Below are 11,689 nucleotides of genomic sequence, written 5' to 3'. Positions count from 1 at the left end.
CGCAGGCACCGGGGGGGTGTGTGTGTGTGTGAACGGGAAGAGCCGGCGGCGGGGGGAACAGAACGGCGGGGGGGGGAACGGGACGGGACGCGACGCACGCCGTCTCGCGCCACCCCTCCCGCGCGCGCTCCCCGCCCCGCGGCGGGCGCGGATTGGCTGCGGGCCTCACGCGAGCCGCGCGGGAAGGGAAGGGGAAGGGAAGGGAGGGGGGGGGAATCGAGCTCGTCTGCCCGCGAGTAACCCCGGCAGCGCCCCGCGCGACCTCCCCGCTGCTGAGGCGGCGGCAAAGATGGCGGCGCTGAGCAAGTCCATCCCCCACAACTGCTACGAGATCGGGCACACCTGGCACCCGCGCTGCGCCGTTGCCGCGGTGCATGTCAGCCGCAGCGCGCTGGCGGAGTCCCTCCGCATCTACGGCACGTTGTACCTGGTGGGTGCGCGGCGCGACACTCGGGACACCGGCCCGGGAGGGGAGGGACTGGCCTGAGGGGGCGCGGGCGTGAGGAGGGTGGTGGAGGGGGGGTGGCCTGTGGGAGGGCACAAGGAGAGGGGAAGGCCGTGAGGGGTGTTCGGGCTCAGGGGATATCAGAACGGGGGAGCTTGGCCTGGGAGGGAAGGGTACAAGGGTTATGGGGGAGTATGGCCTGAGGTGAGGGGAAAGGCCGTGAGGGTGTCTGGGGAGGGCACAAGGGATGGCAGAGTGGGGAGAGCCTGGCCTGTTGGGGAAGGGTATAGGGTATATAGAGCGAACCTGGCCTGAGGGGGGGGGGGGGGGGCGGGAAGGCATGAGGGGTGTTTGGGTTAGGCCTAAGGAATATAAGCGTGGTGGGAGTCTGGCCTGTGTGCAAGGGTATAAGGAGGGAACCTGGTCTGAGGTGATGTGGAAGGGCATGAGGGGTGCTTGGGGAGAGCACAGGGATATACAAGTGGGGGGAGTCTGGACTGAAGGGGCAATGAGGCATATCGAAGGAGGGAGGCTGGTCTGGGGTGGGGGGAAAAGGGTATGTTGGAAGAGGGAGGGCAGGATGGATGTCAAGGGGCAGCCTGGCCTTGGAGCAAGGGGGCAGAAGAGCAAACAGAGTATTTTGGGGGAAGTCTGGTGCTGGGGAGGAGTGGGGTGGGGGAGAGCTTGGTTTGAGAGCTGGAGAGCATAATGGTTGGAGGGGAGAGCCTGATGCTTGAAGAGAGGGGTAATGTGTTAAATCTAGGCCTAGGAGGAGAGAAGAAAGGCATAGGGGATGATGGGGGCTGGTGACACAGCGTGCTGTCAGAGGGCTGAAGATGGGGTAGAAGGGCATGGGCACAGCCTGAGCATTGTGTTTCTATCATTTTCCAGCCCCTATGGTGCCTAAATAAAGAGTTAGTATTTGCCTGGGAGGCAGTATTTTGGCAGTAGCAGGTGTAATGCACATCTATATTGCTGTTGGGGGCACCTTGGTAATCAGTGCCTTAGGATCAAGATGATTCCACTGTATAAAGAAGCAAGGCTAAACAAATGCATTAAGGCTAAAAGAGTCTAAGTATTAAAAGAGTATCCTACGGGTGAGGTATCTTAGCTTGAACATGCAATTAGTCTTGGTTATGTCACCTCAGTTGCAGCTTTCAGCAAGTGAGGGTGTAGGCAGAGGAGGCGGGATCTGTTTTCATCCATCTCTAAACATATCCTGAAAGCTCATCTGAGCTGGAATTGCTGCAGGTGAGCGCTTCCTTCTGTCCCCACCTTCATGTTTCTCCTGTAGTGGTGCTTAGAGGATTGAGTAGTGAGCTGGCTGCTGAGCTGGCCCCAGGCTAAGTCCTACAGAAGGAAAAACAAGTCATTAAGTCTGTACTTTTGAGCCTGTACTTTCAACTCTGTACCAGTGCTGGAACAACAAATCTATCGAGCTATGCAATAAAGAGAGGGAAGAAGTGGGACTGCAACAGTCCTGACATAGTTTAAGCTCCCATTGAAGTGTTCTTTGAGTGAAAATTATGACATCCAATTGCATGATTAAGAAAGTTAACTGGTAGCAGAGTTGTCATGTCTGACAGTGAACGTTTTCACTCTGAATTGACACAAGCAGAAGGGGCAGCTGTTTGTATGAGCATATGGTGAGCTGGATCAGGAAACTAATACAGAGAAGAAGGTGCCTTCTCTTACTTCCCCCTCCCTGGTAATATTTTCTTTGTGTCTGTCTTCTGATCCAATTTGCTGTGTGGGAGCATGAATACTTGTACCAGCAGAGAATGGGCCTCAAATGAGCCATGAGAGGTCTAGTGGTGATCTGTCAGGTCTGACTAAAGATGAAGCAGTTTAAACAGCTCTGTAATTAGATCAAAGTTCTCCAGCATCCAGGCCTGGTAGAGATTCCTGCTCATAGGCATGTTACAGTTAACTCAGTTGTGCAGTGAGGGGTTAGAGGGAAAGCTTCCTCTTTTTATTTCTTGGAGGAAAAAAAAACAAACCTAAAAATCCAGTGTGTTTTCCTGATCTGTCTTATGTTGTGGCCCCATAAACAGTTGCATGTTGTCACAAATCCAGGATGGGGTGGAAACCTTCTCGACCAATGCCATGCTGTACTGCAAAAGGTCTGCATCAGTTTTTACACTACCTTCTTTGCAGATTGAAAGTTTTCCTATATTTTTGTTGACAGTGTTTAGCTTGTTTTAGCAGAGTAATCTAAAGCTGAGATGCTCTAAAAATCTTGCTGCCATGTAAAGAGGGGGAAGCACTTGCCTTCCTTTGCCTCCAGACATGTAACTGTGCTCCCTTCTCTGCGTATTGGACCTCATCTGTCCTTGAGCAGGATCGATTCATTCACTAAGCCAGAAGAAATTACTACCTTGCCCCTTCCCGGAGTAATTTTCAGCTGCATTAATGAATGGAATTGATTTATTAAGCAGGGTTTGACGAGCACCAGGGCCAGTGTAAAGAGCGAAAGGGTGCAGCGGGGACTGCAAAGGAGGAAGCCCAAGCCTTGCACATTAAGTAACTTGGCAGGGAAAGAACAGCCCTGAATTAAGAGAGTCATCACTAAATTAATTCTTTGCTGGACTTAAAGCTGTGCTTGAAAGCCTTGTATTTGTAAAAGAAATATCACAGTTTGACAGCACAAATGTTCAGTCCTTTATTATGAGATTCATGTGAGGGGATGAACTTAAATTATCTATATAGTTACATCAGTGTATGTTCAGGATATTTCTTGTACTACTTAGTCCTAGTCCTTTGTAGAGCTCAGCAACAGAAAATTGCACTTCATTTTTCTATGTCAGGCCTGTAAAATCTCTTCTGCTTGTTTTTCCTCCTGTTGCCACAAGCTAATAACTAAGGAAAGTAGATGAAAGAGTTTCCTTTCACAGAAGCTTGCGTGGAAATGAATGAGAGAAAATAGGTGAGAATAAATTACTAGAGGTCATCTGGGAGAGAACGTGGCTAGGAACAGTTACAATCCAGAGTCCAGGCTCCTAATAGCTACACTCCACATCTCTTAAACATTTTGCTACTCTTCAGTAAGTGTGAGAATGATGGAGCCAAATTAAGTGGTGCTAGTATTTAGTGAGTAAAATACCTGTTTTCAGTAAATGGCTGTAAAAAAATCTTTGAAGTAGTGCTGTAATGTGGGTTTTTTAATAGCTGTGCTTGATTATTTTTTTTAGTTAGAAAAAAATATAATCTTCAGATATTATACTGCCACTGTCTTTACTTTTGCTCCAGTACAAACTGATTGCTTTAGCAAAAGTAGGTTTTATATCTAAATTGAATTATCCTTCCTTGTGCAGAGCAGCCAAAAGGAATGCCTGTTTCATGATTGAGACTGTTCGTGTTACACAAACCGAGTGTCCCAATGTGGAAGGCTTTGAGACCCACTTAACAAATTGAAACAAACCCCAAAGTTAAAAATTGCTTAACACCTCTGCCCCCAAAACAACCCGCAGATCATCTCCCATAAACCTTATAATCCCACTTCTCCCAAACTGCCTGCCATACTATCTTAAGGAAACTTTATTGAGTTTTCAAAGGATATCAGTTTGTTGTACTTTGTTCTATCTATACTTCTTTAGATCAGCCGAAGCTAAAGAAAATGTGGAGGTGTAATCTTGTGTTTTCAAAGTTGAATTTAGACTTACAGATATTCACAGAGGTGAGAATAAGAATGATTTCATGGGGAAACTGCATGAAGCTGGGGAAAGGGAAAGGAGAGACTGGAATAGTGGCTTTGAGTTGTCTTGGCTTCTGTTTCACAGGATTTGTTAATTTCACACAGCAGATCTGCCATTCACCAGATGTTAGAGCAAGATCTTCTGTTTCCTGAGGGTTTGCAGGTTTTAGGCACTTTTTTGATGATGATGCATGTTTTGCAGTAGGTGAATACACTTATTCATTAGTATGAAGTCTTTGTAGTCTATCAGAGGTATTTGGATCTGGTGGTAACATTTCCTCTTAGTCTAAGTAAGGTAAAATCATCTATTTGCAGTGAAGGTAATTCTTCTACCTTGTTGCCCATGGGATGACAAGAACCATTCGTGTCATTCACCTTTTCTTTCTTTTAATATGATCATCTGTTTTTTTTACCTAATTTAAAAGCCAGGCTCACTCCCTGCCTCTGCAGCACAACTTCTGTCCTGCCCTTCTCTCGAGGCCTTTCCCTCTTCACCAACAGCCATGGAACAGTGTGAGCACTGGCCCCGTCCTGGGTCACACTGATGGTTATTTTACTCCTGGCTCTGCCTCCAGATGCCTCTCTTCGAGATGAATCTGCTGGCATAGAAGAACAGGCCTAAGGAAGCATGGATGCCAGGGATGCCAGTGGGTCTGTTCCACGTGTCCTCTGCACTGGGGCGTAGTTCAGCCAATTTTTTAGCAGAATGAGCCTAACCTGAGCCTGCTGTTCCAGCACATGTTTTTGTGATCCTTGGGGCTTGCTATATTTTACTGATTTCTTTCACTTAGTTTCTTCTTATACCCTTTTCATATTCATTTTGGTCCCACTTTGGACACTACAAATGCTGGGAACTCACTTTTGATGTGAGAAGGCTTTATGGGCCAAATAGTCCAGAAGTGCTGGGTATATGAAAATGTGGTTTTTGTTTGTGCTGCAAACCGTTGTGTATTTGGAAGTAGGGTGGAGAGACCAGAAAGGATCTTAGTGTTACCCTTGAATATGCTTCTGTATGCCAGCTTGGATCTCTGGGATAGGCTGTCAAGAAACTCCCTTCTGTCAGGACTTTGTACCTGAAGTTGTGGTGATGGTGGTGTGTGATTGCATTGAATTGGGATATGTGATTGTCTTAAGTACTGTCTAGTGTCCTCTATCTCTGTGCTGTGTTATGAATGACATGTAGGTCAGTGTGTTCTTGCCTTTAGGTTCTTCTGAAAGCTGGGTTAAATATGACTAAAATCAGCTTAAGCGTTCCTAAAGTAAGAACCAGGCTGTGACATTTTCATTCCAGGCTATGGTCATTCTGCTCTGTTCAGGTGGCTTTTGGTCCAGACCAGTAAAATTCTTTCATAAATTGAAAGTAAACAAAAATAGCTTTTTGCTGAGACGCTGAGAGTTTTAAAAGGGGGAGTTAATGAGTTCAGATAGACTGAAGAATTTATTCTCAAAGATGCAAGGAGTAACCTGGAGCCTGCAACACAGGAAGAAATCAGGAAAAGCCAAGCTTTGACTGACAGTGCAAAGATCTTGGTATAAAGACACTACAAATACTGGGAACCAGCACAAATTGTTAAGGTGACTGTTCAGAAGGGAGACATAAGTCTGTTCCGTTGAGTTTGTTCTTCTGTTGAGTGCAAGAATTTTGGGATAGGGGGAAAATCATAGAATTACTGAATGGTTTGGGCTGGAAGGGACCTTAAAGCTCATCCAGTTCCAACCCCTGCCATGGGCAGGGACAATTTCCACTAGACCAGGTTGCTCCAACCCCATCCAGCCTGGCCTTGAACAGTGCCAGGGATGGGGCAGCCACAGCTTCTCTGGGCAACCTGTGCCATTGTTTCACCTACCTAATGATACTGAGTAGGCATTTCAAAGGGAATGAAAAATAACATTCTACTAATGTAAATACAAGGGAAACAAGTGGTGAAGGTAAGTCATCATGGAATGAGAGTAATGCCAAGATTAAAGGTAATTTAGGTGTCATTCAAAGAGTGCCTGAGTACCGTTCATTTCATAGAATTATAGAATCATAGAATAGTTAAGGTTGGAAAGGACCTTAAGATCATCCAGTTCCAACCCCCCTGCCATGGGCAGGGACACCCCACACTAAACCATGCCACCCAAGGCCTCATCCAGCCTGGCCTTGAACACCACCAAGGATGGAGCATTCTCAGCCTCCCTGGCAACCCATTCCAGTGCCTCACCACCCTTACAGTAAAGAATTTCTTCCTTATATCCAATCTAAACTTCCCCTGTTTAAGTTTGAACCCGTTACCCCTTGTCCTGTTGCTACAGTTGCTGATGAAGAGTCCCTCCTCAGCATCTCTATAGCCCCCCTTCAGATACTGGAAGGCTGCTCTGAGGTCTCCACGCAGCCTTCTCTTCTCCAGGCTGAACAGCCCCAACAGTTGCTGATGAAGAGTCCCTCCCCAGCATCTCTATAGCCCCCCTTCAGATACTGGAAGGCTGCTCTGAGGTCTCCACGCAGCCTTCTCTTCTCCAGGCTGAACAGCCCCAACTTTCTCAGCCTGTCTCCATATGGGAGGTGCTCCAGTCCCCTGATCATCCTCGTGGCCTCCTCTGGACTTGTTCCAACAGTTCCATGTCCTTTTTCTGTTGAGGACACCAGAACTGCACACAATACTCCAAGTGAGGTCTCCCGAGAGCAGAGTAGAGGGGCAGGATCACCTCCTTGGACCTGCTGGTCACGCTCCTCTTGATGCAGCCCAGGATACAGTTGGCTTTCAGGGCTGCGAGCGCACACTGAAGCCGGCTCAATGTTCATTTTCTCATCGACCAATACCCCCAAGTCCTTCTCTGCAGGGCTGCTCTGAATCTCTTCTCTGCCCAACCTGTAGCTGTGCCTGGGATTGCTCTGACCCAGATGTAGGACCTTGCACTTGGCATGGTTAAACTTCATCAGGTTGGCATCAGCCCACCTCACAAGCGTGTCGAGGTCCCTCTGGATGGCATCCCTTCCCTCCGGCGTATCAACCGAACCACACAGCTTGGTGTCATCGGCAAACTTGCTGAGGGCGCACTCAATCCCACTGTCCATGTCACCGATGTTCAAGATGTTGAACAAGACCGGTCCCAACACCGATCCCTGAGGGACACCACTCATTACTGGTCTCCAGCCGGACATCGAGCCATTGACCACAACTCCTTGCGTGTGGCCATCCAGCCAGTTCTTTATCCACCGAGTGGTCCACCCATCAAATTGATGTCTCTCCAATTTAGAGACAAGGATGTCATGTGGGACAGTGTCGAACGCTTTGCACAAATCCAGGTAGATGATGTCAACTGCTCTGCCCCTGTCCATCAGTTCCGTAGCCCCATCATAGAAGGCCACCAAATTGGTCAGGCAGGATTTCCCCTTAGTGAAGCCGTGCTGGCTGTCACCAACCACCTCCTTGTTTTTCATGTGCCTTAGCATGCCTTCCAGGAGAATGTGCTCCAAGGGTTTGCCAGGCAGAGAGGTGACACTGACTGGTCTGTAATTCCCCGGGTCATCCATTTTCCCCTTCTTGAAAATGGGGGTTATATTTCCCTTTTTCCAGTCGTTGGGAACTTCACCTGACTGCCATGATTTTTCAAATATGATGGCCAGTGGCTTAGCAACTTCATTCGCCAGCTCCTTCAGGACCCGCGGATGGATGTCGTCAGGTCCCATGGACTTGTGTACATTTAGGTTTTTAAGATGGTCTCTAACCAGATCCTCTCCTACAGTGGGCCTCGGGTCTTCATTCTCACAGTCCCTGCGTTCGCCTTCCAAGACTTGGGTGGTGCGGTCAGAGACTTTGCCAGTGAAGACCGAGGCAAAGAAGTCATTAAGAACCTCAGCCTTCATTTCTGTTTTTTTAGTTGGATGCCTGATATGGAAAACCTAAAAAGCGAAACCAAGACAACCCAACCCCCTAACAGTGATCCTCATGTAACATTTCACAAGGGATTGAGGAAGTCAGAGAGCAGGAGGAGGCACGAGCTCTTCCTCACAGCATTGCAGGAACTGATTTATGAAATTAAAAAGTGTGGAAGCCAGATTTCATAATCTGTGAAATAAGGGAAGGACCAACTAATTGAGGAACAATGCATCTGGATGTTTAGGAGGAGGCAGGAGAAACAAATTGCTGACTTGAACAAGTGTCTTTCATAACCCAGGTGTTTCCTGAGGGCATTTTGAGATTCGGTTACTCCAAAGGGCATGAAAATGGTTTTTATAAAGCAATGGAATAATGTTCTTGTAAAATTAATATAAAATTGCAAATGGTTATAAAAGAACATATAAATTATTGAATATAATTATGAAAGAAATCTGACATCAGTCTGTAGTTTTGCCTGCTGCCAAGTTATCTGAAGCATTTTCTTAACTGGTTTAAATACTGGGAATTGACTTCACTTTTAGTATGCAAATGGAACTTAAGTTATCAAAACTGAAGTTATAAAATGTTCCTTGGCTTTTTAATGACTTGCAGAGTATGTATTATATAAACCATCTACACAGTGTTATTGTCTCTAAATATGCATTTTAAAGGTGCCTAAATGTGCCAGATAGTCACCCTTGTAAATGTCACTGAACTCTGCCTTCCTGGAGATCTGGCCAGGTGTCTGAATGCTTCTATAGCTTTGTTTTTCCCTTTCCTTTCTTTTTATTTAGTTATTTATTTTATGGTTTTTTTTGTTTAATAAAATTTTATTGTGGTGAGCTTTAAGTGTTTTGTCTCCTAACATAAGGAGGACATGGACCTGTTGGAGTGAGTCCAGAGAATGCCACAAAGATGCTGTGAGGGCTGAAGCACCTGTGCTCCAGAGACAGGCTGGGAGAGCTGGGCTTTTTCAGCCTGGAGAAGAGAAGGCTCTGAGGAGACCCTAGAGCAGCTCTCAGTGCCTGAAGGGGCTACAGGAAATCTGGAGAGGGGCTTTGTACAAAGGCATGTAGTGATAGGACAAGGGGGAAATGGCTTTAAACCAGAAAAGGGGAGTTTTAGATTAGATAATAAATTCTTCCCTGTGCGTGTGGTGAGGCGCTGGCAAGAGAGTGCCCAGAGCTGTGACTGCCCCATCCCTGGCTATGTTCAAGGCCAGGTTGGACGGGGCTTTGGGCAGCCTGGTGTGGTGGAAGGTGACCCTGCCCGCAGCAAGGTGCTGGAACTGGATGAACTTTAGGGTCCCTTCCTACCCAAACCCTTCTGTGAGTCTGTGATTTTAGTTGGATATTGTGAAGGTATGAGAGAGAGATGATAGTGTGGTTTTTTTTTTTTTTTTTTTTTTTTTTTTTTGTCCAGTTCCTAGCAATCAGTGCTGTATGTGTTGGCTAATTTGTTGGCTAATTTCACCGAAGTTTGATGGAGGGGTAGTGTTCTTAAAGGCGTATGCTAAGTGCAAACTTAGGAAATAGAAGTTTGATGAACGAGGGAGAGGAAAAATGACATACACACAATGGCGGTTAGTGCAAGGTTGGTGGTTTGTAGCCTGCCACCTAACCTGTCTGTGTGCATTTGTCAGGCAATTAGTATGTTCATTAAGTGGAACCATCCTTTGTGTGTGATGCCACTTCTGGAATCCCTGATTCAGGGATGTGGGTGAAGACTGAGTATACTGGAGGTGAAGCTCAGGTTGTTGTGGTTGGATGAGGAGTACTTGTAGGCATCACATGACAGATGATTGAAATAATCAGGCCTGACTGGTGCCTCTGGTTATGGGGAAGCTTGGCTTTGTGTCGTGTGCTTTTTCTGCTGGAACACAGATACAGCCTAGCTCTACGTCTTGCATTAGACTATGTAGCTGTGCTAAAGCTACATGGATGGGTTTGGAAACATGTACATTGATTCCATGATTAGGGCAGAATAAATTAATTGTGATTTCTTACTTCTACAGGGCTGAAAATTTGTATATGAATACTAAATTAAAAAAAAGAAAGGACTTCAGTAATGCTCTTCTGCAGCCTGATGGTGTCCTCAGTCTGGTGGGCTGATTTTCATAGTTACGTTTTCATATTGGAGAGTCTAAATGCAGTTGTGTGAATTCTGTAGGTAATGCTAGAAAATATTTTCTCTTTATATTTCTCTTTGTAGTTTTGCTGAGTAGGCTTTTTTAAATATTTCAGACATAAAATACTGTAGGCCTTAGGGTTCAAACCATGAGCAATATGTATTCTTGAAGTGACTAGTGTGTAACTCCAGGAGTGTTTGCATTTGATTGAGGGGTGACCTCCTCCTTCCAGCTCCCCTCCATATAAAAGTCTGAACCCCAAGTTTCTTCCTTCTGCCCTCATTTCTGTTCACATGAAAACAGTCTTAGAGATGTAGTAGCCTCTTTGTCATGATTTTTCCACCTATGATAAATATAATTTCATAGCATTTTTTTTAATTAAATAATTTTTCATATATATGAATATTCTGCCTCTATATTTCAAGATGCCTCATCCCTGGAAGTATTCAAGGACAGTTTGAATGTGGCTTGGAGTGGAAGGTGTCCCTGCACATGGCTGGGGGGTTTGGAACTAGATGGTCTTTGAGGTCCCTTCCAACCCATTCTGTGATGCTATGGTAATGGCCAAAGTGTTTTAGGGAAAGTTAAATCAGAGCTTGTTTTAAGCTGTCAGGGAAATGGAGCGATTACTACTGGAGAGTAAATCTGTGGTCAGTTTACACTGAGTTGATGAACAGGAGAAGGAGAAATCTTCCAATCTGGGCTAAGAGTGTAAAAGATAATCAGTTGTTTAGGAACTGGTGCTTGTATATTATAGGGTTTTGGAGGACAGGTTTGTGGTCATGTCTTTTGCTGTGATAACGTGCCAGGTGTCAGTCCTGCTGTTAGTTCCTTTTGTTTGTAAGTAACAAGGGGCTGGGATTGCCCTCAGAAGCTGCTAAACCCTGCCAGGGCTGCATGAAGGGCTAATGGAGTTTGGGGTTTCAAGTTTTAAACGTTGAAGTACAGAAGTGAGGAAAGGAGTTCTTTGTCTTAAAAATAAGTCAGAGTCTTTCTGTTTGCAGTTTTCCCACAGTGGTAATGGGACACTGGGCAGTGCTGAATCACTCCTCAGGTGTGGAAAGCAAAGCTTCTTTCCCCCATGCATGACTTACTTTATTCAAGAGGTTTTACCTGACCACATTCTTAGAGCCAAATTAATCATGTTTGGGGTCAGAAATATTTCTCTGAAAGTCAGGCTGGCAGGTGGTTACCTGCCCCCCCCCCCCCCCCCCCCCCCCGTGTGTGTAGGGCACAGATGTCACCTAAGGACAATCGGTTATATTTCATTGCATCAATTTCTCACTTGGAGATGTTATTAAGGAGTCATGTATTTGTCTTGTCTGACTGTAGCTTGTAAAAGTTTGGTTGTCTGAGGACTGCAGTGTTGTGACCTGTCTAATTTCATCCAGATGCACATATAATTAACCCTCATAAGTATAATATCCAGTGATGCTCTCCCCGGTTCAGAGATTTTTTTGGGCAGTCTTCCCCTTTTCATGAAGGGTGACAGGCAGGACAAGCACTACAAACTCAGAAATAGAGGGAGAGGCAGCACAGGAAGTGAATTGTGCTTTTCT

At 46.0% G+C, this 11,689-nt stretch overlaps 1 protein-coding gene across 1 annotated transcript in view; it reads left to right on the top strand.

The window, feature by feature from the left end:
• Positions 1-289: 289 nt before the first annotated feature.
• TMEM135 (transmembrane protein 135) overlaps positions 290-11,689 on the top strand; it is a gene marked incomplete at both ends in the record, with an annotated part of 168,932 nt that continues 157,532 nt past the window's right edge. The window contains one exon of the mRNA XM_080612904.1: positions 290-430. Within this exon, the coding sequence (XP_080469030.1) occupies positions 290-430 (141 nt within the window). The remainder of the gene's footprint in view (positions 431-11,689) is intronic.

The sequence above is a fragment of the Psittacula echo genome, assembly GCF_963264785.1.
Source record: "Psittacula echo genome assembly, chromosome: 3".
Taxonomy (NCBI): Eukaryota; Metazoa; Chordata; class Aves; order Psittaciformes; family Psittacidae; genus Psittacula; species Psittacula echo.
The sequence above is the reverse complement of the archived record's forward strand: the minus strand, read 5'-3'. Positions and strand labels throughout refer to the sequence as shown.